The sequence below is a fragment of the Phaenicophaeus curvirostris genome, chromosome 1 (genome assembly GCF_032191515.1).
Source record: "Phaenicophaeus curvirostris isolate KB17595 chromosome 1, BPBGC_Pcur_1.0, whole genome shotgun sequence".
NCBI classification, from domain to species: Eukaryota; Metazoa; Chordata; class Aves; order Cuculiformes; family Cuculidae; genus Phaenicophaeus; species Phaenicophaeus curvirostris.
Genome location: NC_091392.1, coordinates 114286031 through 114313747, shown reverse-complemented (window position 1 = coordinate 114313747; position 27717 = coordinate 114286031). Strand labels below are relative to the sequence as shown.

At 40.3% G+C, this 27717-nt stretch overlaps 1 protein-coding gene across 2 annotated transcripts in view; it reads left to right on the top strand.

Annotated features, from left to right (window-relative positions):
• The first annotated feature begins 10199 nt into the window (after nt 1–10199).
• The window catches only part of HLCS (holocarboxylase synthetase), a 122598-nt gene continuing 105080 nt past the window's right edge, over nt 10200–27717 (top strand). The window contains exons 1-5 of one of the 2 annotated variants that reach the window (XM_069871711.1): nt 10200–10419; nt 15017–15169; nt 18686–18848; nt 21622–22571; nt 25876–26058. In XM_069871711.1, coding sequence (XP_069727812.1) covers nt 10210–10419; nt 15017–15169; nt 18686–18848; nt 21622–22571; nt 25876–26058 — 1659 coding nt within the window. In that variant the 5' untranslated portion in view covers nt 10200–10209. Of the gene's footprint in view, nt 10420–15016; nt 15170–18685; nt 18849–21621; nt 22572–25875; nt 26059–27717 lie in introns of those variants that run through there. The other variant, XM_069871721.1, reaches the window with a different exon arrangement.

Below are 27717 nucleotides of genomic sequence, written 5' to 3'. Positions count from 1 at the left end.
ATCTGTAACGTGTCTCATTCCATTAGCAGCTGTTCACATGATTAATTTGGGCTTTGTGGGCTTGTAAGTATCAAACGTAAGTATAAATTAATATAAGTATAAAATGTAAGTATAAATTAGAAGAAGAAGAATGTTGTTTCTTTTAAGTTTACTTTTATCTTGTTTTTGTCATTATCATACTGTTTCAAGTTCTGTTCACATTTTTCCTTGTGGAGGGATAAAAATCTATGGAATCTGGTAAATAGTTAAACTGCCTTACTAAAAAGGGGTACTCCACAGAGAAAATGATACTGAACCTGATAAAGAGTATGTCTTGTCCTGTCTCAAGTGATAGGTTTTTACTCACCTCACTGGATGTTGAAACCCCAGGGCTCCTTTTGATCTAAAATTTATTGTTTGTCCATCCAGTTGTGACTGCAAAAAAACATTTACTATTCAGAATAGACTAAAAATTAATATTTCCTTTTTTTTTTCTACAGGTAAGTGCAATATTCTACAGTAATATTGCTTTGTTGGTTGTGCTGCTTGTTGTTTTACTCAAGTCCAGAGAATCTGTGTGCCCACAAGGTGTTTCATAGAATCATAGAATGGTTTGGGTTGGAAGGGACCTTAAAGATCATCCAGTTCCAACCCCCTTCCGTGGGCAGGGATACGTCCCACTAAATCAAGGTGCCCAAGGCAAGTTTGAACTAGTATGCTTGATGAGCTGTAAGCTGTGAGCCATGGCTTGTATGCTTTACAAGCCATGAAGTATTGCACATCTTGCTTGAGTTCTTATAGAATATCTATGGAGCCTGGTGACTTATTAACACCACCAAATGGAAGTTCAGTGATTAAAAGAAAAACAGATTTTCAATCAGTTTAAAGAACTGGGAGCTTAGGGTTTGAAATGCTTGAAAGAACAAATGAATAGATAACCAAGCCTCACTTCCCATGTTCAAATAGTTTCAATTTCTGCACCTGTTTTCTGCAAGGATTTTTTTTTTCCTCCAGAATTTAGCCTTACCATTTGTTGATTCTCTGTCATCTCACTGTCTCTCCCTGTGAGCATCCAGGGCCTCCATAAAGCAGGGCTGCTGAAAGATTAAGACAAAAGGTTGTTCTCATAGTTAATTCTTTCTGGTAATATCCATACAGTGCAGCTCCTTTTGCAATAACATGATTTTTTTTCTTGTCAACACATTTTGATTTGGTAAATCTGATTTCTATGGCAATATTAGTCTGTCTTCCATCTACAATCTGAGTAAACTAACTAGACAGTTGTTTGCATGTTTTTAACTAAGGTGTAGTTTCACTTTAAGATTTCGCCAGTCAGCATGACTGCATTAAACTCCAAATTATGGTGTAATTAATACTGAAATATCTTTATATATGCAGTGCTACTACAAAATAAAAAGTAACCCTCGCTTCCTGACAGTATGTCTAAATATAGATTCCACATTGCTGCTGAATGGCTGGGTATTTATTGAGTAAGCAACCCCAGCATTAAACTGACATGGGCAATCTGATCTAATTAGCTTAAGAGAGCATATGCAGTGGTGAATGCTACATCTGCCTTTTGTTGGGGGAGGATGACTACGTTATGGATGCTCTTTTTAACAGTACTTTCTACCTCTGCTGCAGTGCAGCAGATCCACACAGTTGGCAAAATAGAAGAATGCTTTCAGATATAAAAGGTAATTAAAAAAATAATAAATCAGTTATCACAACCTTAATTTTCCTTTACTTCTATCTATAAGTTCTGAAATACTTTATTGAAAAGGATGAAAATATCAGCAAAAGAAATACAATACCTGGTCCCATGAAAACATTTTCAAAAACGTATCTCACTCTGCTTCTGAAGTTGGAAATAGTTTTCTGTTGCCTATTCAATACTGAAATCATGACATTCAAATGACACTATCGGAGTTTTGAAAGGAAGTTTGCTGAAAAAATTTTCCCCCTGCTCACCTTACCTCTCTGGGTGCTCCCTGGGCTGGGGCAGGGGGTGCTGCTGTCGCTGCAGCTGGGCACCCCATGAGCGATGACAAATGCGACCCGCAGCAGGCTGGAGCGGGAGACCTTCAGCTGCACCATCCATGGCATTTGATGGTCTAAAGCCTATGGCAGGCTGTTTGCGTGCCCTGAGCCTTTCGGCCCCTCCTTTATCTTAACTCCCAAAGAATACTTACCTAAAACAAACACAGCCTCAGGTAAAAGGAGAGAAACCTCCTTAATGAGTTTTCTTTTGACTCCCCCAAGCAGTTCATAGATAGGGCTCTCCTGTTGGCAGGCTGTCCTGGGGAGAGCGCTGCTAGGGAAACAGAGGCTTTTTGTTAAGTTTGTCCCCATGTTTGTTGAAACGTCACCACATGGGTGGAAATGCTGCCCTTAATCTTTCTGCCACTGTTTTACAAAATCCATATTTGCTCGAGATGAAATATATGATGTAAATAGACTTTTTGCATGTCTTGGGAAAACCCAGCAACGTCCTGTCCTAGAAAAATGTAACAGGGACTTGAAAAGAATTTCAGACGTAAATATTTTTTTTTAATGACTTAAGTCTTCTCCATTTCTTAACTTTAAAAGAGAGATACCAAAAATCAGTGAAGATGAGAGGATTTCAAGACAAGCCTAGTGAATTCCTCATGACTGTAGAGATGTTCCTTTAATTTGATTGCTATTTGATGGATGGTGTAGAAAGCTTCTGCCAAGAAAGATTACTTTGTCTATTGAAGAATAAGAGTTATGAATGACATCACTTTGAGGGATCTTTCACTTCAAACTATGCAACATATACCTTAAGCCTACAAAGGCTGAACAGAAACAGACTGCATCCAAGCTTTCTTCTTACTCTTTTCATTTGCAGTGTGCATTATTCATAGCTTGTTACATTATACAAGAACAATTTATTACCTGGTGGGTGACATTATCTGGTTTTTATTGTTGTGATTCATTGCCACTGTTCACTTTTTTTATTTATTTCCCAACTACTGCAGTCATGCAAGAGGACTGTGTGAACCTAAAGCTGAATTCTCTTTCCACCAGTGCTGTTTCCACATTGACATAAAAGAGAACAGATTCAACTCCCAAATATAATTGGTTTCTACCATGAACTTTCTTCACAAAGAGAAAAAAATAATTTCACCTACTGAACATGGAATATCTATTGATTATTTAGTATGAATTAGGTTCCTTCTAGCTGACTTATCTGAAGAAAACATCAAAACAGTCAGTTTGAGAGGACACTCTCCATGGGAGTCAGAACCCTACAAGGTAAGCCTTGTGGCTCTTTTTCAGGTTATACTCCAGCTGGAGATAGCACATGGCCAGTCAGCAAGAAGGAGCTGGACTCGCAGATAAAGACCACTAAATATATTTCCTTAAGAGGCATAATTTACCCCTGAAGTTGTTCTTAGAAGTTATTCTAATTGTTATTAGAAGCCATTTTATATATATATATATATGTACCTTTGCACATGTGGTTTTTGTGGATTCTACAGATTTTACTTGAATTTAAGCGTCTTTCTTCTAAGAGGGAGTAGCTTAGGTGATATCTGAAAGTCAGACCGGTTTTCCTACAAGTGTTATGGTTGCTTTAGCTACTTAGGGCTCCTAAGACTGCCAAAAGTAATATTGAAACACAGGTTTTAATGTTTTTGAAGTCGTCTTCTGTGACAGGTTCCAGGATTGGGTTTCTTGAGGCCCAATTCTTACGTGAGTTTTTCCTGTTCTTTAAAACATCACTTCTTGCTGTGGCACATAGATAGAGTTTAAGCTCAAAGTCCAAAGCAATTAAAAGCTGTTCTGGGAAGTGCTGCCAATATGCAATACAGGAATTGTAGTCTAAATCTACTCCCTCGCAAGGTTTTAATGCTGTGTAATGGTTGGACTCGATGATCCGATGGGTCTTTTCCAACCTGGTGATTCTATGGTTCTATGAATATTTGTAAATTTGTAACTAAGTGAACAATACTATAATACATGCACAATCTCAAGAAAATATATGTAGTCTTTAAACATTCATGTATCAAAATAAATTATTAGAAAGAAAAATATAGTGAATAATATTAAAATAACAAACTACAGATTAAATAGCAGCATAGGTCCTGAGACAAAACAGCAAATTTCTTAAGTAACCTCAATTGTAATTAAACATCTTGTTGATTTAACAGTCTTGTGTACATATACCTATAATTTCACTGGCTTAGTCTTATTTAGAGCTGATTTAATTTGATAGCTGAAATGGAGGTGTGCATTACCCAATTGATGTCTAGGGTCCTGATCTTAAAATCAGACCCATATGTGAGGATAATTGATTTATAACTCTGGATAGAATCATAGAATCATTGAATAACCAGGTTGGAAGAGACCCACTGGATCATCGAGTCCAACCATTCCTATCAAACACTAAACCATGCCCCTTAGCACCTCGTCCACCTGTGCCTTAAACACCTCCAGGGAAGGTGACTCAACCACCTCCCTGCGCAGCCTCTGCCAGTGCCCAACGACCCTTTCTGTGAAAAATTTTTTCCTAATGTCCAGCCTAAATCTCCCCTGGCGGAGCTTGAGGCCATTCCCTCTTGTCCTGTCCCCTGTCACTTGGGAGGAGAGACCAGCTCCCTCCTCTCCGCAACCTCCTTTCAGGTAGTTATAGAGAGCAATGAGGTTTCCCCTCAGCCTCCTCTTCTCCAGGCTAAACAACCCCAGCTCTCTCAGCCGCTCCTCATAAGGCCTGTTCTCCAGCCCCTTCACCAGCTTCGTTGCTCTTCTAGAGTCTGCCAACAAGGATATTAGTGCAGCTCAAAGCCTAAAATACTAAAGTGTGGCTCTCCAGAATATGAAAAGTTACCATGAAATAAATCTGTTGATAAAGCCCCGTAAGACCAAATTTACTACAAAATTATTGAAAATATATTTTTTGTTTATTAAACTATACTGTAATCTAAAATAATTACATAATCATAGAATCTATGCCTTCACTTCTCCAGGCTGAACAAGCCCAACTCTCTCAGCCTGTTCTCATATGGGAGGTGCTCCAGCACCTAACCGTTACTTTCATGGAAATCATTAGCTAAAATCAGGTTGCAGATCTGTGGAAAACAATTTATTCCAGTAAAATATAAGCAGTTGTTATAGCGTATGATTTGTAATTTCTAAAAAAAAAAAAAAAAGACAGCTGGATTCTGTTGCAACACTGATTCTGTTACGGATGCTTATCCATTTTTCCCAGAAGCCAGGAGTATTTTTCATCCTTCTGTTACTACCTGAGAATAACTTTGACAGTCTTGATTCTGATTTTTATACAGAGATGAGCCACAGGATAATGAATTTGTGTGAATTGGAACAGTATTTTTATCTTTGTGAGGAAACCCTTAGTTTGCTCATGAAAGCACTCGTGCATTTACAAGAATGAAAAGCATTCAGTATAAACTGGTATTGACAAGGAAATAGGACAGCTCTGCAGCATTTATAGTTTTGAATAATACCTGGTATTAAACAACGCAACATAGACATTTGTAGCCACCAAAAGCATGTGAAGCTCCTCAAAGAGAACCTGTTGGAAAAGCTTTTAGGGAACAGAGGAAGGAGGAAACAGAATCATTCATTAAGCACAGCAAGGCCAGTTTCACAATACTCCTTTAAGTCAAAAGAAGAGAGTTGTCTATGCTGAGGCTACAGGGTAGAGTTATCTCCCTGTTCAGAGTTGCCTCCTTTGGAACCCTTGCCACTTGGATTGTTATAAGATCTAAGGGAGATTAACCTGCCCCTAGACTAAAGCTAGCCATTCTTTCCCATTGTGAGGGAGTGGGATTCTCTGTGCTTGTGAGTAGTAAGTGAAAATTTAGCCTATTGACATTTTTCAGGATTTTTCAAATTCTCTTTGAACAATTTCATGTCTGTATTGCATGTGTCCTGCATCTTGCAACATCTTTCTGTAACTTTTTCTCCGCGACAAAACTCAAGTGTTCTGGGAAGTCTGAGGGCTAGTATCATTCACTATTTCTTTCCAAGACTTCCTTCCAGCACTCCTCTAAGGAGGAACTGATTGATATAGTTACTTTAGAATATCTATTTTAGTAAATTTCCTGGTGTATGCAAGGCCTTGGCTTCACAATAATAAAAAGAATTTTTTCAAATCTGAAGTTTTTAACTTTTGATTAGCCTTGTCGTGATTAATTCTAAGATACACTATAGTAGAAACTAGAAAACCTACAGCAATCATGGCTTCAAATTGAGACTGTGCCAACATATGTAGAAACTTGTCTTAAAGTGGTGACTGGTTTTGCTTGTGTGCTAATCTGCTTTAGATTCCCTTGTATCATGAAGTTTTGATTCAGTTTTCTCGTTAACTCATAAACTTCTCCAGAATAAGGAATCTTGGGGAAAAAAAACCCATAAAAGATCAAAATACTGTTGACTGCATTCAATGCCACTACAGGATTAAGTAAAGCATGTTCCTCATCATGGGAAGGTTATATAAACAATTGTGCTTTGCAGTGTGCTCAGAAAGTCAGCAATGCACGTGCATGTGTTGCAACTGTCTCAGAGAAAGTGAATTCCAAAGTTGACAGCTTTCTTTTGAGGCTGTATACTTTGCTTGTTTTCTTTCTTTTGATGTGCCTGGGTAAGTATTTTGACTTCCTGCATAAGATAAAGTCACACAAAGGAACAATGTGTAATGCCAAGTTAGGATGACTGCAGGCTTTGTTTCTCTCTCTGTATAATATCTACAGGAGCACAAGGCTGGTAGCTCCTAAGCTTGAGATAGAGAAGGAGAAATATTGAAATTATTTCACCCTCCAACTGAACTGTCACCAGTTTCTGCCACACATTGTGGAAATCAATATTATGTCAGTGATTCTGATCACTTTGGTTAAGCTTCTGCTGTACAGATTTAAAAAGAGTAAAAATATCTGTCATAGTACTAGTGATGTTGTTCTTATATGGATGCTTGCTCCAAAATGTACAGGGCAGATTTGTCCTTGTTTATCTACAATGCCAGCATGCTGTTATTGGAGATCCATTCAGGAAACTTATTTTAGAATATCTATTTTAGTAAATTCCAAGAGCATACAAGGCCTTGAGCTCAGAATAATAAAAAAGAATGTTGCTACACACCCTGTTAAGGAAATGATTGTCTCATATCAGTCAGCTAGAACTGTTTAATGTTGGCCTCAGCTTGTTTCTTCTAGCCTTCTTGTGGTTTTCTTCTTGCCTTTTTTTTTCTGTTCTCTTTTCATTCACCCACTAAATATCTACTGGTTTCAGACTGATACGTATTCTTTTCACAGAGCTTGATGTTGTGACTACCTCCCATATACTATATAGAATAATGAAAATAATAATTTTTATGCATAGATGTATCAGAGGAGTGAAGGATACCTTGTTACCTACGTTACCTCTTTTGTAGTGGCAAGTTGTGTTTGCAGCATGCATGTGACATGCAAATCCTGCAGTTTTATTCCCCAACGGGCGCTTCTTCACTCTGGCTTCAATCAATAGCCCCACCAAACCCTAACTTAATCTTTCTTGTTTAGTTAGTCCAACAAATCAGCTGAAATCAAATGCATCTGCTTATCACGGAATAGTCAGGGTTGGAAGAGACCTTTGGAGATCACCTAGTTGTCCCCTCCCCAGTGAAACAGGCTCACCGGGGCAGGCTGCACAGGAACGTATCCAAGCAGGTTTTCAGCGTCTCCAGAGAAAGAGATTCCACAGCTTCTCTGGGCAGCCTGTTCCAGTGCTTTCTCACCTTCCCGGTAAAAAGTTTTTTCCTCATGTTGAAGTGGAACTACTTGTGCCCTAGTTTGTGACCCGTTGTCCTGTCACTGGGTACCATTGAGAAGAGTCTGGCTCCACCCTCTTGACACCTGCCTTTTAGATATTTTTAAGCTCTGATAAGGTCTCCTCTTAGTCTTTTTGTCTCCAGGCTAAACAGACCCAGTCTCTCAGCCTTAAACAAGGCACAGCTGAAAAGTTAGAAACTGATTCTTCTTTACCTCAAACCAGAGCACCTTGTAAGACACATGTTCCAGTCCCCTCGTCACATTTGTGACCCTCCACTGAACTCTCTCCAATAGTTCTTTGTCTTTCTTGAGCTGGGGAGCCCTGAATTGGACACAATACTCCAGATGGGGCCTCACTAGGGCAGAGTAGAGGAGGGAGATAAACCCCCTTGACCTGCTAGCCATACTTTTCTTATGCCTGCTTTGCACTCTGTTGGCTACCCTAGAACAGATGTGGGACTTGGAGACTGATGTCTTCATCTGGTTTTGTGATAGAGGAGATGCTGCTCCTCTAGGGTATCATGAACCCTGAAATCAGGTCAGGTGACAGTGTGGAGCCGTTTCTGAGGAAGATGAGATCAATGAACAATGAATACTTTGGCTCTTACTGTTTTGCCTACCAGGCTTATACTTTTCTGTGACCCATAGTGGTAAGGTGAAATGCAGCTGATGGGATACAAAACTGATCTTTATGTTGGAAACATGAGTTCAGTTCCCTGTATTGCACCCACACTGAAGATGGCATCACACATGACACAAAGCTGAAGGGCAGGTCCCACAACCCCTCACGACAACACTGAACCAATGCATTCATCCAAACCCACTGCGCATCAGGACAGCATTGGCTTTGGAAAGCAGAAGGTGCAGGCTTGCCGGCGGAGCTGGGTTGTGGCACCTGGGACAGGAGGACATCATTCTGTCAAGAAAATCTTTTTAGTAGGGCATGTAGCAATAAGACAAGGGGTAATGCAAATGAGTGCACCCTCAGAAAATCTGCAGATGACACCAAGCTCGGTGGTGCAGTTGTCACACCAGAAGGACAGGATGTCCTCCAGAGGGACCTGGACGAGCTGGAGAAGTGGGCCTGTGAGAACCTCATGAGGTTCAACAAGGGCAAGTGCAAGGTCCTACACCTGGGTCACGGCAATCCCCAATTTCAGTACAGGATGGGGGATGATTTGATTGAGAGCTGCCCTGCAGAGAAGGACATGGGGTTGATGAGAAGCTCGACATGAGCCGGCAATGTGTGCTTGCAGCCCAGAAAGCCAACCGTGTCCTGGGCTGCATCAAAAGAAACGTGGCCAACAGGTTGAGGGAGGTGATTCTGACCCTCTATTCCTCTCTTGTCAGACCTCATCTGGAGTACTGTGTCCAGTTCTGGAATCCTCAACATAAGAAGGATATGGAGCTGTTGGAACAGGTCCAGAGGAGGCTACAAAGGTGATCCGAGGGCTGGAGCACCTTCCATATGAGGAGAGGCTGAGAGAGGCTTGTTCAGACTGGAGAAGAGAAGGCTCTGAGGAGATCTTATAATGACCGTCCAGTACTTGAAAAAGGCCTACAAGAAAGCTGGAGAGGGACTGTTCATAAAGGCTTGTAGTGAGAGGACGAGGAGGAATGGGTACAAACTGGAGAGGGGCAGATTTAGGTTAGACATTAGGAAGAATTTCTTCACGAAGAGGGTGGTGAGACACTGGCCCAGGTTGCCCAGGGAAGCTGTGGCTGCCCCATCCCTGGGGGTGTTCAAGGCCAGGCTGGATGGGGCCTTGGGCAGCCTGGGCTGTTGAGATGTCCCTGCCCATGGCAGGGGGGGTGGAACTGCATAGGCTTTAAGGTCCCTTCCAACCCAACCCATTCAATGATTCTATGAGTCTTCCAACTTGAGTTCCAAGAGTCAACAGGGGAACCGAGTCGAAAAGGGGCGGGGCTTGTGTGGGCGGGGCTAAGAGGGGCGCAGGGTGGTGCGGGCTATGGGGCGTGGCCAACAGGGGGCGTGGTTTAACGGGGCTGTGGCTGCCGCCGGCCATCGGGAGGCCGGGCGGGCTGCGGGGCGGAGCTGCACGCGGGAGGGTGGGAAGAGGCTGGAAGAAGGCGCGGCTTAAAGGGGGCGTGGCTTAAGGGGGAGGTTTAAAATGGGCGCAGCTTTATAGGGACGCGGCTTGGAGGGGAGGGGCGCGGTTTAAAGGGGCGGGATCTGCGCGGTGGGCGCTGCGGGGAGCGGCGAGGGGGCGTGGCTTATAGAGGGGGCGTGGCTTAACAGATGCGGTGCCTCCGGGGGGCGTGGCCTCCACCGTGGGTGCTGCCAGGCCTTAGGGAGGCCGGGCCGGCGGCGGGGCGGGGTCCAAAGGGGGCGGAGCCTAACGAGCGGTTAATAACGGGCTGAGGCTAAAGGGGCGTGTCCGAAGGGGGCGGGGCCTCCGCGGGGGCGGGCCGGCGCGCCATGCTGATCACGCTGTGCTATCTCTACCTATGGGCGCGCTGGGGGACCCGCTCCGCCGCCCTGATCCGCCGCACCGTGCGCCGCCTCCACCGCTCCCGCTGCTCCTTCACCTTCTGCTGCTGCCGCTCCGCCGGGCCGCCCCCGGCTCGGCCCGAGGAGCGAGTCTGCCTCCGCGTAGGGAACAAAGTCTTTTTCACGGACGAGACGCAGGTACCGCCCCGCGGCCGCGGGGAGCCAACCGCGCCGGGAGCGGCCTCCGCGCTCCCCTGGCAACGGCGGGAGCGGGGCCGGGGTCGCTCCTGCGCGGTGGCAGCAGCGCTGGGGCTCCTCGCGGAGACTCGGTCTGCTTTGGGTCGGGAGGGGCCTTAAGGACATCCAGTTCCAACGCCCTGTCACGGGCAGGGGCACCTCCCACCAGCCCAGGCTGCTCCAGACCCATCCAAGCTGGCCTTGGACACCCCCAGGGATGGGGCAGCCACAGCTTCCCTGGGCAACCTGTGCCAGAGCCTCACAGCCCTCACAGTGAAGAAATTATTCCTAATTTTTTCCATCACAAGACATTTGTTCCCGTAAAAGCTGGAGAGGGACTGTTTACAAAGGCTTGTAGTGATAGGACGAAGGGGAGTGGCTATAAACTGGAGAGGGGCAGATTCAGACTAGAGACAAGGAGGAATTTCTTCACCATGAGGGCGGTGAGGCTCTGACACAGGTTGCCCAGGGGAGCTGTGGCTGCCCCATCCCTGGGGGTGTCCAAGGCCAGGCTGGATGGGGCCTTGGGCAGCCTGGGCTGGTGGGAGGTGTCCCTGCTCATGGCAGAGGGGCTGGAACTGGATGAGCTTCAAGGTCCCTTCCAACCCAAACCATTCTGTGAGGAGGCTCTTTATCAGGAAGATATGTGAAGTCTCTTTGGCTTGTAATGCTTAAACACAAAAATTTCAGTAGGTGAATTATGCTTTAGATATGTTGTTACAGTACACCTGTAATAACACTGTCTAAGACTTCTTACTTTAAGCAACTAAAAAGATTACTGGCAAATGGAATAAGAAAAAGAAGTATAGCAATAGACTTGAGCAAGAAAACTAGGACAAGGAGCCACAAAGAGGCCCCAGGACTGACCAAGTTGTTGCAGCTGAGAAAGCTCCAGGGACATCTTAGAGCAGCTTCTCAGTATTTAAAGGATGCTACAGGAAAGCTGGGGAGGGGCTCTTTATTAGGGAGTTTAGTGAGAAGGCAAGGGATAATGGTTTTAAGCTGAAAGAGGGGAGATTTGGATATTAGGAAGAAGTGAAGGTGGTGAGGCCCTGGCACTGGTTGCCTGGGGAAGCTGTGGCTGCCCCATCCCTGGAGATGTTCAAAGACAGGTTGGATGAAGCTTTGAGCAGCCTGGGCTGGTGGACAGTGTCCCTGCCCATGGCAGGGGGGGTGGAGATGAATGAACTTTAAGGTCCCTTCTGACCCAATCTGTTCTGTGTTTCTATGAAATAGCTTATATATCTTTCCAGACCTGTCGCAGCCCTGCTTGTCAGGGATGAGGTTTAGGTGGTGCCCGGGTAATTGCATTTGTAGAAAATCTTAGTGCTGTTAAGTTACCTCTCTTCACTAACATTGATTGTTGTTTGGGGAGTGGGCTGTGGAGTGTTTTTTCCTTCGTGTGCATGAAGTGCAGCTTTGCAAGTTCAGCTATGGCAATAGGAGCACTTGTCTAGGAGAACTTGGTAGTATTTCCATATTAATAATATACTTGTAGCACATGTAAGGCTTTAGCTTAGAAATATATGCTGTGTTTGTGTATTCAACCTTTGTGTCAGAAATTTGAAGCATAGCTGAAACTGTACCAGGGTCTGAATTGAGCTTTTGGTTAGGAGAACTGCTTTTCTCATCACAAAATGTTGTTTCAAGTGAGGGAAATGACATGGAAAAACAAAATCTGTGAAAATCCCTTTTTTTTTTTTTTTTTGCAAATGGGCAGCAAGAGAGGCTGTTTGGGAGAGGCTGCAGTAGCCCAGGACAGTGGAAAAATACTGTGCCTGAATTTGCTTGATATGGCATGAAGGGAAAGTAAAAGTAAGCCTGCTTCTGACTTTGAGGTTTAGAAGTGCAACTCCTCCGACACTCCCCCCACAAATCATTGCTATCGCTGGACTGAATGCTGGATTTGTCTAAACTTGTCACTAGTTACCAGCATTAGTGTGGGTAAGAATCTTCTGCATCTCTCCTTTTTGCTGGTGTTCATGTGTATGTTTGTGGAACTTATTTCAGTTGTTACATATTTTACTGAAATGAGTATTACTGAAATGTGTTTCTGAAGCATGTCATTGGCTAAATGCAACTCTGCAAGAAGCTGGGAAGCGTCATAAATTCAGTGGGTAAAGAGGATGTTTTCAGTGCAGTGGAAATAAGATCACAAGTGGTAATGGAGTTTGTTCGAAAATAGTCTTCTTGCTAAATGAACAAATTGTTTCATGCTCAAAAGCGATGTTGACAATCTCAAAATCTCTCACAGGGCAGTTAAATACTTAATACACATTTCAATAAAGCAAAAAAGCCCCCTAAAAATAAACAACCAAAAAATTGTCTGTATGTTTACAGACGTTCTGCCTCAATTGCCCTGAATTATTGTTTTGTAAATCGTATTTCAACTGACTTATGCTGTTCTTTGCCCCACTTCTACTCATTTCTGTAATAACTTCTCCTTGATCCTTGCACAGTAAGCACATTTTTTTCTGTCTGCAATGTTAGTCATGCAGACTGACTTTATAAACTTGTCAGTTTATTTGTGTTTATTGGGAGTTGGGAAGCCCTCTAGGGAACTGTAGCTTGGCTTGAAGCTTAGAGTAAAGGCAATGCTGTTACTCAAAATTTATTTCTCTTAAATATATGTGTTGAAGGTTACCAGTTGGCATTTGACTCTGAGAATCCCTGCAGAAGATGCCTGCCATGCCGGTAGCATGGTAGTGCGGCATATATAGGCTCTGACTTGGCTGCATTAAAGGTGGAGGCAGCATCATTCTGGAGCTCTCTGCTTCATCTGTGAACACTATGAAGAAAAGGTTAACTAGCGTAATTTTTTTGGTTTCTAGGAAGATAGCTGAGCTGTCTGCGAAAGACATACAAAATGTGTGGTTGCAGTGAGTGAAAAGAACACCACCTGCTGAATTAGCAGGAGGAGAAAGGAGCTATTAAAAAACATGTTTTGCTCTCTGGTACAACTATAACAGTATATGGCCATGCAAGCATTGCTACACTCTGTGCTGTGACCTTGCGTTTGTTACGTTTAACGCTGTAGCCCTGTATTTTAGTTCTAGTGGGAAATTACAATGGAATGTAACATCTGGGTTTAAGAGTATAAATAGCACCTCTTTGTTTTAATAAATGTCTCTGCTTACAGCAATAACCTGAGTCCGTGCCTCATATACCACACTGAGCTGCTTCGCTTTCGGAGTAGGTGTAACTGTCTCTGGGCTGTGATCAGTGATTTCCTTAAGATAAGATAGTAGCAAGTCATAAATGTATCCTCGAAAGCTGGGTTGTTGGTTTTTTTGTTTGATCTTTAATCAAATTGGATGCTTAAGATAATGTAAAGCTTCATGAGTTCTGTTCACTTTCCTGGAGAAGGTAGAAATGTTTACTCTTGCAGCTTCTGTGCTCTGTAAAGCTGGTTTGTTTGGCAATCCATCCCCACAGAGTTAAAATTGTGCACTTTCATTTTAGTTGTGGAGTGATGTACACGTTTAGTGTGCTCTAAGGAAATTCTCTGATGTTTCCACATAAAATTACTGAAATGCGCAAAGCATGTGTTGCTACTATAGCAGTAGCAAGATGTCTGTTTTAAATGTTTGATGCTTTTAGAATATGGCAGAAAAAATAAGTTCAATGTGATATCTACATAAAAGTTTATATAGAATGATGTGAGATCATACTATGCATCAAGAAGCTTTGAGATTCCTGAAACTATTGTTTGGTCTACTAATTCCAACTGCTGCGCTTTATTTGCTCATTTGTGAGAACAAGAGAGGGAACTATTTTTGTAATGTAATAAAGGACATGTTTGTACAATGGTCTGCTAAATGGACTACCTCATGAACAAATTTATTTTGAATGAGTTATTTCCTTAACTCTAAATTTAGAGTTATTATTATATAGTTCTTGGATCACTTGTGGCTCACAGTTTGGTTGGGCTTTTGGCAGATGGATGTGGAAACTGTGGGACTGTGTTTCCTGGAGGATTGGTACCCAGTCAGAATGAATGCTGCCTGGACAGCTATGCAGTTAGAGGGGCTGTAGCGACTGATCAGTCAGGCTGAATGTTGTGACTGCTTTCTCAGTCCCTGCCAAGTAGCAGACATTTCCTTTCAGCCACCAGAACTGAGACGGCAGGGCCATGTGTTTGTGGAGTCAAGGGAGAAGACGGAAGGAAACAAGACAGGGTGAACTACAGTGTGATTGGGAGAGGAGGATTGGGTAGAATGAGGAATGTTCCCAGTGGCAAGTGGCCCAGAGCAGTCACAGTGCCGATGGCACAGTAAATCTTGTGCCCTGCTCACTTGTGCATTCTTCCTGTGTAACCGAAAGTCTGAGTTGGATTAAAAGCTTGGTTGTTACTTTTAGTTTTACTTTTGATGTGTTTCTGCTTACCGGTTCAGATCTTTACCTTCTTTTTTTTCCTCATGGGGAGCATGAAATGTTAGTGACCCTTCATGTAAGGCTGAAGGGTCGTGCTTGGGTTTAGACTGGGCATAATTTAAAGGGGGATTATTAAATCAGATGCTTGCTGTACGGACTTATTTTTCTTTCCCATGTCTTTCAGTTCTTTGATGACTTAAACAGGTGGAGTCTGCTTCTCATTTCTCCTTTTATTTATCCTGATAAGTTACTTAAAGCAGAACACATAGCTTTTGTGACAGAAAGCATTTCGGCTCCAACAGATAATTTGCAGAAAGTACCTGGCTCTTCAAAAGAGGTAAGTAGTTACTGTTTTTTGTTGCATAGAAAGTAGTGCAGGCGGGTCATTTGGTAGGTATAAATATAAAATGCTTGAAAGAAAAAAAGAAATCAATGACAGATAGGTTTTATATATTTATAATGTTATTGGAAATAAAAAGGTAATATCTTCATTAAAATGAATCATTGTTAGTACTTATAAATAGTTATAAATTGTGTTTGCCTTTTAATGTATAATACTTACAAAATGTTATTGAGGCATTCAAAGATAAATTAATACTGAAATCCTTATGGCAAGCATAGTGGCTTATAAATTATAAAGTATCTTCTTCACTATATTGTCAGTGCAAAGATATAGATTTCATGTATGGTGTTCTAAAACTTGAATTACTGTATATATAGCATCTCTAAACGGATTAGGCATGAAAATAGTATCCAGGCCCTGTCAAAGCTGACCATGAGCTTGAGATAATGTCTTTCTCTCCCTTAAATTTTGTTGATCTTATAACTTTTTTGTCATGTGAGGAATGCTTGCTGCCTAGGCAGCTTGGCTTGGATGAAGATCTGAAGGGGAAGGAAGTTTGTAACCCTAAACAAAAGATAAACTTACCTTGCAGGGAGAAAAAATTTCCTAGATGGTACAGGTTGTTGTAGTCCCTTCCTAAGGCAGTCACTTGTGTGTGCTACAGGCTCTCTGTAGCGAAGAGGAGAGAATGGATCTCGTTCCCTGCTGGAAAGAGGAGAAATGGAAGGATGTGCGTTCTAGGATAAGCAATGTGTAGGCAGTAATAAAACCTCTGTCCTTGTCGCTGGCATATGCTGAAGGTGACAGAACCTTCTTATTAAACAGGCCATGACACAAGGCAGCATTGCCATCTGGGGGGCAGGACTTAAGGTGTCTTCCTGAATGACCCCTAAAGCACCATTTGTCATCCTGCTTTTTGGCATCAGGTTTTAAGCTCCTTTTTGGAGTTAAAGCGAATCTGTCTCATACCTGGGTACTTGTGGTCTGTCCATTTCCCTTGATGATGAACAAATATTTTCCAGAACACTTGTTTTGGAAGGTGCTCTAGGAGTCTTCTGCTGGAGTGAACATGGAGAGTAGTGTTGTTGGGAAGTAGTCTTATCTAACCTGAGTGCAGGAATAGAAGGACTGAATGGGAATGAACACAATTCCAGATTTGGCCAGCAAGAAAAAAAAAAATCAGATTTTTAGTATCTTCACCATTCATGAAGGCTCATCAGTTCTAGTACAGAGCATGGTTCTGGAGTGTGTCTTTGCCCTCTAGAAGGATGATGTCCAGGGGAACTGCTGTATCAAGCAAAATCATTATCTCCTTGAAGCTCAGAATGTGAGGACTGGAGGCACTGAAAACTTGTGAAGAACTTGGAGATCTCTTCTGCTGAAGTCTTCTGACCCTGCTTCCACTGGCCTTGTATTTCCTTGGAGCACACAGGAAGTAGCCACATTAGCTAGTTTGTAAATTATTTTATTGCCTTTGATGTAAGACTGTGAGACTCTGGAATCCATCCAAGGGGGCCCAACTGCTAGGAGATAAACTAGACAGGATACCTGCTGCACTCTCTACGTTGTCTCAGAGTGCACCTGTGGAGTGCTGGGTTAACTCAGACAGAAGTCTAAGGAAGATTTTTTGTTTGTTTTGTGGCAAAGGGGTCCACAGAAACATCTGAGTTAAATCTCCAGTATTTTTGTTCTTTTGGAATTTTTTACAGTGGATTTTTTTTAATATTGTTGGTTTTGTTTGCATTTCCTTTAGAATGGAAAATGCTTGCATTTTTGTGTATACATTAATAAATAATTTGATTTGTCAAGCTCAAAAGTGATAGTCCAGGCAAAAGACCAAAACTGGAGAGGAAAAGGACTGCTATTTTATTTTGTTTATTGTTCTTCATTGTACATGTACCTTCTAGCAAAGTGTTTTTAATTCTGCTACCTCTGGCACCTAGCTGTTGATTAGGAACAGATTGCTTCTGTGACCTATGCTAATTTCCAGACTGAAAAGCCATTTTTTCATAGTCCTATCAGTGATTTGTGACAGTTACTCCTGAAGCTGAGGTAGACCCAGAAAGCGAGAGTATAGATTTTTTTCTCATGTCTTACTAGGAGTTGGCCTTGAATTTTGTATTCTAACAGAATTTTGATGACTATTCCTAGTCACACCAGGAAAGCTTGGCCTGTTTGAAAATATTCTCTGAGGGTGTTTGTTATGTTGTGAAGCTAATGGATTGTTGCATCAGCAGGATTATGGATCATATGTCTGGGCAACAGCCTTACTTTGTGAAGTTCTTTGGTGTATTCACTTTATTTGCATTAGACAGTGTTAACTAGTTTTTACTTGTTAGCATGTCTAATCTTTTACTTGGTCCCATGAGAAAAAGCTTAAAAGCATCAATATATCCTCCTCACAATTTTCATGTGAGATGGATATTACCTGCTTGTGCCTGTTTTCTGGGTAAGAAAGGATATATTTTTGGTAGGTACTGTTGTTTAATAAATGTAAGGTTTTAAAGGGGTCTTTGTTAGTTATGAGTCAGCAGACAGATTTGTAGTCTTTATTAATGTGCCTGTCTTTCAGAGAGAACCCAAAACTCTTTGCATGTTTCCTCCACTTGTCTCTCTTATAGTTAAACTTGTTCTCCAAGATGGTACAGCTATGCAGTTTGGGTTTAACAAACCGTCTTGAAGAAAACAGACCCAAATGTATCACTTTCATAATGTTTCTTTTCAGAAAAATGGAATTTTTGATGTAGATAAGCAGCTTAGATCTTTTGTGTTTAGTCGATGCTTCTGGTAGTCAACGTGTACTTTTATTAAACCTTAGTATTTTACTTTTGTACTTTTTATAAGCATTTGGTTTAGAATTTGTTCTGAAAGCCATGTGTTGAAAATAAATACAAACATAGTTTTACCTATAGAACACCATAATGCTTTCCTGCCATTTTGTGTTACTTGAAGCTTTTACAGCCTTTGTTGACTTCTCTTGGGACTGAATCTTGTAGCAGGTATTCCTTGCTACATGGCCCCTCCTCAGCAGGTTCTTCTGGTTGTGTTCGGTCTAATACATAGACCTTTGAAGTCATGAGGTGCGCTTTTGTATGAAAGGAACTGTCAACTGAAAGCCTTCTCTAAGGGAAATGTGTTGTCTTATAACATTATTAAATGTAGTGGTTCTTTTAAATACATCAGGCATCAGAGAAGCAAGTCTTAAAAGTGATTCTGCCCATTTAGTATCCCATAATCCTAGTAGCTACACTTCTTTTTTTTTTTTTTTTTTCCCCAAGTACTTTCTTTAAAATTACTTCCAGTCCTTGGGTTTACTGGTTGTGCTGTTTTGGTTTAATAACGTCCCGCTGGCTCTGCCTACTGTTTTGCTGCTTTTTAATAGCAGGATCCTTTGAAAAGAAGGACAGTTTTTGTTTGCAGTTTATCTTGCAGACTCATAGTACTGTTGGTATTTTGATGATTTTTTTATAATCTTTTCAAACTGAAAAACATGCATATGCTTTATTCTAGATTGTGAAGTGGTCAGACTATTGTTCACCACTGGCCTATAAACCTGGTGAGCCTTATAAGTTGATTGCTGAAGCAAGTGTAGATAATTTCAGTAACCTTGGCATAGCATTCATGGAAGACAGGCTTGAAATGGATAATGGAATGGTGCCACAGAAGATTGTTTGTAAGTATCTTCATGAATTATTTTTGGTGGTAGAACATGTTTGTTTCATACTTATTTAGAACTGTGCATATAGTCTTTATACCTATATAAGAAGCCATGCTTTTATTTTTGGCACAATTTTTTTGTCATTCCAGGCAGTTGATCACTACCCTATTTTATACTGTATACTGTCAAATACAGAAGTCTTTGAAAAGTTAGACCACTTTTTGAGCTAATTTCTCTCTTTACAGAACTTTTTACGAATGCAACAACAGAAATAACAAAAAGATTTTTGGAATAAAACCCCCTCTTTTTCTTTAATGCCTCATAAGCTACTGCAAATAATTAGCCTTAGTATGATAAGATCTTCAAGTGTCTTAAATGGTGTTTAACCTTTTGTAAATACATTAATGTTTAAATGTGATAAAGGTGAAGTTAGAAAATCTTGTTTCTGGAAGTCTTGTCTCCTAGATTAACTAATCTACCACAAAAACTCATAAAAATTTTAGGCGAACGTTCTCTTTTTTTTCAGATTTGAAATAAAAATGTATTCAAAGCTAAACATAGGTTGAGAAAAATTGTTCTAACCTGAGCACCTTAAAGGTCTAGAGCAGCAAGGGAAAAGCTCGCAGATGCTTTCTAAACAGGGAGAAGGATAACCAGGGGAAGGAAGGTGGGGTCGTTGCTAATTAAATTATGAATTTTTGGTGGATGGTGTTTTTCTTTAAGGGGTGATTTTGATGATCTCAAAACTATGAGCTATAGTGTTTTTGTTAGTTTAATAGTTTCAGCTAAGGCAGGGAAGGAGTTTGTGTCTAACGGCATAGAGAGGAGAAGAAGTAGTTGTGGTTGCGCTTGTAACACCGTTCTTGAACAGAATTATCGTCTGGACTGTGGGAAGTCAAAGCTTCACCTTCTTTTGCTGCGTGAGATTTAAACTTGTTTATTCCAGCACAGTTCTAAAAGTGCCATAATGTGCAGTCTGTAGGCTATTGTAGAGTAGTGGGCTCTCGGGAAGTAGAGCCACACTTTCTTTTTCTCTTTGTTCAGCAACATTCTCATTTCTTCCTGCCTAGTTGTGTCTTCTCAGCTGTGTTGATAAAACTATGGGTCGCATAGAATAACAAAATAATGATTTGGACTACAAAATAAAATCTTATTTCCCATCCTTCCTTTCCCATCTCCTCCCCAAAAAAGGGCAGGTTGGTTTTTTGGTTTGGGTTTTTTTTTTTGGTTGGTTGTGGGTTTTTTTGTTTGTTTGGGGTTTTTTTTATGTAGGTTCTGGTGCATTGACAGAAGTTGGGGAATGACAAAATAAAGAACAGCTAGCTAGGCTGCAAGAGAGTAGCAATATCCTCACAAACGTATCTGATGTGAAACTGTCTCTTGGTGCTGTTCTGCAAAAATATTCATGCAAGGAGAGGATGGAAACTGAGAGAGTGCAGTCATTTACTTTTCGGAATGTTTTCTGGCTTTTTTTGTTTCAGGTACTGTTTCCATGCTAGAACCGCTCCAGGAGAACAGGCTGGTGGTGCTATGGGTGGAATAGCTTAGAGAGTGGTAGCTGTGAAATTCTCCAGGGATGTGAAAAAAAGTCTTGCTTCAAATTTCTGCCCCACACAAGGCAAAGGGGATAGAGTTTCGAGAGAGTGCAACTTTTGTTAAATGAAGAAAGTGATTGAACTCTGGTCTGGTGTATTGTGTGCCAGTTGACTATCTTGTTAATCAGGTTTCTTAATTTCTTTGAGAAATCAGGAACAAAAACATATTAAGTTTATTTGGCCTTATGGAAGTGAAGGGGGATTCAGAAAAAAATTGCAGACTTTGATTTGATATATTTTCATGTTGAAATATTTTCATGGCTTAGCAGGTAAAAAAAAAATTACCTTTTGAGGAGTACTTTTTCCTCTCCTTTCTTAGTTTGCTCTGCAAGTTTCATGCTGACAATAAACATCTTTGCCCTACTTTTCTCACTTGGATTTGCCAGAAATTTATCTTTGCATTTCAGTCCTCTTTGAGAGGAGAAAAGGAAATGTTTAACAATCCCTCGTTTGAAGTTTTCTCTTGGATTCTTAGCTCCCAAGTCTGAATATGTCTCACACTCTACAGACTGAAAGCAGTTCAGATGTTTTTTTACTCCCTTTTACTTCTGCCAGACTTCAGCAGCCTTCAGCAGTGCAAGAGACATAGTTCAGTGTATCCATCTTGCCCAATATCATCACTTTATTAGCTTATATCCAAATAGTTTGTTTCAAAATAGCAGAAAGCAGTTTTCCACCTGCTTTCCTTAAGAAACCAGTGTTTTTCCAAAGGTACTGACCTTTCTTCTCTTTGTCTTTTGCTGGGGACAGAGGGACAGGCAAATTAACAAGCTGTCAAGGTAATGCATTTAGGAGAACTTCTTCACTTTCTCACCCATAGGCTGTCATTCCATTTAGAACACAACTGCAGTGTGTACACTAGGAACCATGCTTTACTTTTGTGCACATATTTTTGCACTCACAGTAAATGTTGGCTTGTTTTAATGTGCCCTGTAAAGATCAGAGGTTGTGCTCTCAGTCAGATTTCCCTGAAACAAAGAATCATTGACTAGTAAATGACTTGTGTTACGAATGCAAATTTATTGTGTTCTGGGGAGGAGAGTGTTATGATTCGATGTGTTAACAAGTGGTGTTCTTGCTATTATAGATGATTTGTGGTGAAATTAAATGTAAATCCTGCTGTGGTAGTGATATTCATCGTAGCTCTTTTAGTGTTTTTCTAACACTTTTTTGTTATTCTTTAACTCTTCCAGCTGTCCATTTACAGGAATCTGCTCTGAAGGAGTTGGCGCAGGTGGCACCATCTGTGAAAGAGCAAAGTGTAAGTGGGAAAGAAATGAATGAAGTAACTTCTGCTGCAACTTCTGGGACTACTGTTAAATCAGATTTAGAAGTAGCTGAGTCTGTAGGACAAGGTGAAGAGGAGGAAACCAAGCTAGAGAAAGAAAGTGAGCATGAAGATGAATCCAGCAGTCTATCTGACAAAGAGACAGGTTCTGGGGAACATCATCACTTGCATCTTTCCAGTTGTCATGAATGTCTGCAACTTGAAAACAGTACTATTGAATCTGTCAGGTTTGCCTCAGCAGAAAACATTCCAGAACTTTCTGATGATTGTGATAGCAAGCAGGAAGAGAAGAATGATGACTGTCTAACTGAAAAAATAAAGAGAATAAACCTTGCTGGAAAGCCCCCTAATGTATTGGTTTATCTTGGCTCTGAAACTGCAAAAGAGGAATTTCAGCGGATAAAATCAATCCTTCAAGAATGCATTGATGCAGACAGCTACACCATCTACCAGCTGCATGAAGAACAAGTTCTGAAAGCTCCATGGATTGATAATTCACTGCTGTTGATCATTGCTACAGAGGAGCCTATTTCTGAGGAGAACCACAAGCAATTTATGAAGTTCTTATGTAAAGGGGGAAAGATTCTAGGGTTTTCTTCCTCTTTTACATTTGATGGCATACAATTAAAGAGAAAAAGCAAACTGAGGAACACTGTTCATGAATTAATGGTCTCTAAAATGGACAGCACTGAAATTATGTTAAATCTTCTGGTCAGTGGCTGTATTTTTCAGGAAGTGATGAAGGAAGGTATCAGCAAAGTGAAGCCATTGAGTCGATTAAATAACGCTGATAAAGATATAGTTATTGTTCATCTGACTTACGGAGACAGTGGAGGAGAAGCCATTCTTTCTCAGGTACTGCGTATACGGAAGCATTGATTTGCTCATTGCTCCATGACTGTGATGTGCTAAAAGTTCACTTGTTCCCGTTGTGTGTTCTTTGGGATTTTTGTCAGGGGGAGATAAAGATGGGTGTCTTGGTGAGTGTACAAGGACTCTGAGTGCAGAATGATTTTCACTTAATTCTCAGGAGGCTTAGAGAGTGATAGAGAGTTGTCACTGCTGTTCCACTTCACCATGTAGCCACGCACAGGTAGTTATGCAAGATCACAGTGGGAGGTATGGAGTAAATTTACATGGTAAGCAAGCATCTTCAAGAGCAGTTATCCTTATCTGCTTGCTAGAAGTTTTGCAATGATACATCTGTGCATTTTGCAGGTTTTGGGAAGTGGGAACAAGAAGAACAGAGTAGTTGGTGGCCTTGAGGTGAATGTTTATATTGGCAAGACAAAAATATAAACTATGGTGAAGCAGAGGGTCATAAGAGGATGTAAAATAAACCTTGCAAGAAACTTGAAAGACATCTTCTCTTAAGGTTTAAGGTTAGGGTAACCAACACTTAGGAAATCTGGCTAGTGAATGAGAGGGTTCCAGCCTCTGTTACTTGTTGCATGCCTTGTCTAGAAAAAATACTGTACAATTCTTGCCTGGGCAAGTAACTACGCAATAAAGAATAGTCTCTGGTGGCACTGAAATGCCATTGTTGATTTAGGTCTGTTGTTTCTTTTTTTACTAGTATTGCAACCATTTTCTCAGTTATATTCTGTTTGTATCGAAGTGTTGTCAGTAAAACAAACCATTTTATGGTTTCTTCAGCAGTGTTTTGACTTTTTGTCTAAGGTTAATTTCTAGATGGTTGTTAGGTTCATGATGTTGGCATTTTTTTCTATCAAAATTAGAATTCTAAAACTTGATTTTTCTTGGGTTTTTCTTTTTTTTTTTGAAGCTTGACATGTTTTCAGTCTGTAATAAATGCTCTTGTTTTGTTTTGTTGTTATTTTGTTTGGGGTTTTTTTGTTTGGGGTTCGGGGGCAGGGAGAGAATCTAGTCTGTTGGAAACTTGCTTTTTTGTTTCCTGAGTCTTCCTTCAGTCTTTAAACTTTTGAACTTAACAAATAGCTCAGAGCACCTGGGGGAACAGAAGGAGGGCAGTCTAGAAAGAGCCAAAGTCTTATTCATTCCACTTAATAATATCCCAGCAAATAGGTACATCTCCAGTGTTATGGTATTGTGATCTCTGTTAGAAAAAAAGAAAGTATTGAACAAAACCCACCCCTCCTCAAGAAATGAAACAACATGTTAGTTCAATTGTTCATAATCTTTTTTTGTTATTGTTACTCTCTGTCTTCCTGGATAATGGGTGAAGAAGCTTCCATGGCTGTATTAAAGGTAATTGTTGGTCACTGATGATTTAAATAGTCACAGATACCTGGCTAAGGTTTCGAGTGATAGAAAGGATTATAAAAGGTTTAGAAAATAATGCATCTGCCTGCATGTGTAATCTGTGCTATTAAATCTAGACAGATTCCAGCCATTTTGTAGTAAAACTTGTAAACTGAGCCTGAAGGCAACTTGCGCATTTTGAGTTCACCTCAGGAGGAGCAGATGTAAATATTTTATTTTTTTTTAGCTTGGCTGTTCACAATTATGTCACTACTTTTATTCTGTTTTTTGCTTTCAAGTAGCACATTGAAAAAAGCAGGGCAAGGTTTATTTACCAGAATTTAAGTATATGAGGAGTATAATGGAGATATAGCCAAACACATATTAGGGAAGATTCTGGGACATATTTTCACCAATGTTTTAGTTGTAAAACAACTTTCTCAGGAGCCTAGAGCACTCAAATTTAAATGCTCACATATTAGGTAGCATACACTTTTGTAGCAATTGTGTAATTCAGAAATAGTTATTGGGTTTCTTGGAAGTGTTTTTGTCTTTTATCAATTTATCAGATTAAATCTGTTAGGTTTTTGGCAACTGTTATACATAGTAGCATGTTTATAGCTTTCTGTAGGAAGCTTTGCCACCCATGTGCTGTATGCTTGTACTAGAAAATTGATTAGATACTGTTGCTATCCATTTCTGCAAGTTCATGGTGAAACCTGCTTTGCTGCACCGTTTAAATTGACCCTTCTGCTGTAATAAAACTTAATACTGCAGAAGTTTTCTCCAGTAAAAGGGCATTACAGTATAGCTTCAAAAATCAGATTAAAAGGATTAGTGTGTCATTTTATAATTTTAAATTACTTCCAGTCTGGATTCGAAAAGCCTTATTGTTTTCTCGTCGCAGGGCTGACAGTGACATCAGCCATTAAGTATTCTGTCACAGAAGCTTTTTCCTTTTTTCTGTACTCCTTTGTTCCATCCCCCATTTCAGCATATTTCCCTGAATTTCAATAGAGTAGATCATATATGAAAGATGAAGATCATCATTAAAATGTGTAGAATTGGAGAAATGAATGAAGATGATGGCTTGGGATTTTCCTTAAATGAATATGCATATGGTAGGGTATGAAGGACTCTAAATATCTTGGAACACTTATTTAAAAGACAAACAAACAAAACAAAAATATCCCAAAACACCAAGCCCCCCCCCAAAAAAAAATCCAGAAAACCCCACCAAAACCAACCAACTAAAAACAAAAAAAGGAGATTTAGAAGTTTTTTTTTCTCCTGCATTTCATTTCTCCCTTTAAAGCATCTGCCTCAGTCCAGAGAACTGATTCTCTGCAAAGTCGTGTTCTGGGGTTCTTATTTCTCTTTCAGACATAAGTGTTTATTTATTTGCACTGATTGCAACTTAATGTATGTGACACAGTAAGGACTTGGCTCTGAGTTCTACATATCTTGTGCAGACTCTGGTAAATCTCTTTTAATTTTAATGTGATTCTGCTCTGGTACATGCCAGAATATGACCAATAGTGCCCTTGGTTCTAATTTGCTAGCAAAAAAGCAAAAGGAGAAGTTTAAGTAAGTAAATACGAGTTTCAACAACTCCTTCAGAAGACTGGTTTATTAAGAAGGGTTGTTTTGTGTAGGTTTCAGGGAAAATTATAGTGTACTGGCAACTGTGATCTCTGAATCAGAAACTTTAAATACATAAGCGTTCCGTAATTTATTAGAATAATAAAGCCTGTGTAGATAAGATGAAGACATGGGAAACCTTTAAATCACAGTAGTAACACAGGGTAATTCAGGAACTGCAATCAGTATGATGTAGCTTTTGGAACTGTTGTGCTTATCACTCTCTGCCATGCCAAAATGTGTAATACCAACAAATTTTTTTTTTTTTTAATTCTCTTTGCATGTATCCTGCCAGGCACACTTGGAATTGGATATCAATTCAATGGATGTCCAAACTGAAGAGGATTTTAATTTGCTTAAGTTAAGCAATGCCAAGAGATATGAAGTTCTCAGGGAGATCCTGGTACTACTTGGCCTGAATTGTGAATTAAGTGAAACTCCTATGTTAACACCTATTAACCTTCTCTCCTCTGATGAGGTAAGGTTTCTGTTTATATTTCAGTTGGTTGAGATTTACTCTACAAGACAAATTCTGTGTTCACTTAAATACGCTCTGTTTCTTAAGTGATATTTTTGTTTGGAAAGGTTTACATGTGTATTACAGTTAAGCAAAGTGCTTCCTTTCTACTTTGTCATTGTTTTGTTACCTGCTAGTAGTACTTCTGATTTTAACCATGAGGAAATCGTGCAGGGTTAACTTTTAGGATATATTTGCTGTTTCTGTTAAGAGCTTTTATACTTTTGCATGTTTTTGCAATATCAAAACTCAAGGCTATTGTAAGCTATAGAATGAACTGATTTAAAAGACAGGATTTGTTTTTATTTAAAAATGAAGTAGAAAGTTCTGTATAGGCTAGGAACAAAAGATCAAACCCAAATTATGGAGAATGATGTGGCAGACCGAAACTGAAAGAGCTGTGTAGTTAGGGAAGAGTGTGTGATTACATAGTGAAGGGCTCTATTCTTGAGAATGTTGTAATGTTTCCTGTAAATAAAACAGCTTCTTGTAATTCAACAGCTGACTGTCCTGGATTTTTCAGTTTGAAACATTGCTATGAGGAATTGTGAAGAACATATAAAGCGGTAGTTTTGGCTCTCTTCTTATGCTTGACTTCAAATAGATGACAACTGCATTATATTGATCTAAAGTAGTGAAGCAATACAGACAGGGGATTAAAACACAATACAGACTACTCAGGCTCTTTGAGGTTGTTTACAGCCCATATAGTGCTGCCACTATGGGGTCTTAGCGCACTTGTCTGATTCCTGCTCCTCTTCTGTACCATCTTTACATTAGTACAGAAATTAGATGTCTGTCTTTAGGGGAACTCAACTACAGAAGCTTCTCTTTGGATGCCTGATCCATCAGTATCATATATAACATCCTCTAACTACAGGATCAATCAATGAAGAAAGTAGCAGTTGAATGGTTTTTAAGTAACTTGGATGATATTTTAAGTTTAGTTTGTACTTTTCAAAACACTGTCCATTAATGTGGAAAATAAGGTGTGCTAGACTTACCATAACTATAGATTTTGAGTATGTGGTTTGTGACTTGATTGTAGGCCAGACAAATCAGTAGTGGATCCAGACAGATTGACAAAAGTACTAGTAATAGGGGTATTTGTAAATTCAAGTCTGCATTTCTTTTCTATGCCTTTAAAGTTAATACAAAAGCTTTCTACTGGTGCATTGTGATGCCCTCATATATCAGTTTGGATTGGGTGTAACAATTAATCAAAATTAGGCAAAATACAGAGAGCTTTTTTTATTCACCTTGAGTGATTGCCCTTTCATGGGTATCAGACTTTGGCTGGATCCCTCTCCACAATGATGGAAAGTTTGGAAGTGCTTTTACCCAGCCTTCTGCTTGAAGCAGGACTGTTGCTAACACTAGATCAGATCAGTCATGCCCTTTTGCTGGTTGAATCTTGAAAACATACAAGAGTGCTTGCTGTGACCTGTCTGTGCAACCTGTCTCAGGGCCGTTGAAACATTGTAGTGATTTTTTTTTTCCCCTCCCAATGTTCACCCTGAACCTCAAGCTGCAATCAATGGTTCTTGAAGCTTTAATATATTATCTAGCACTACAAAGTTATTAACTCCTAAGTAGTTGCAGATTGTTATTAAATGGCTC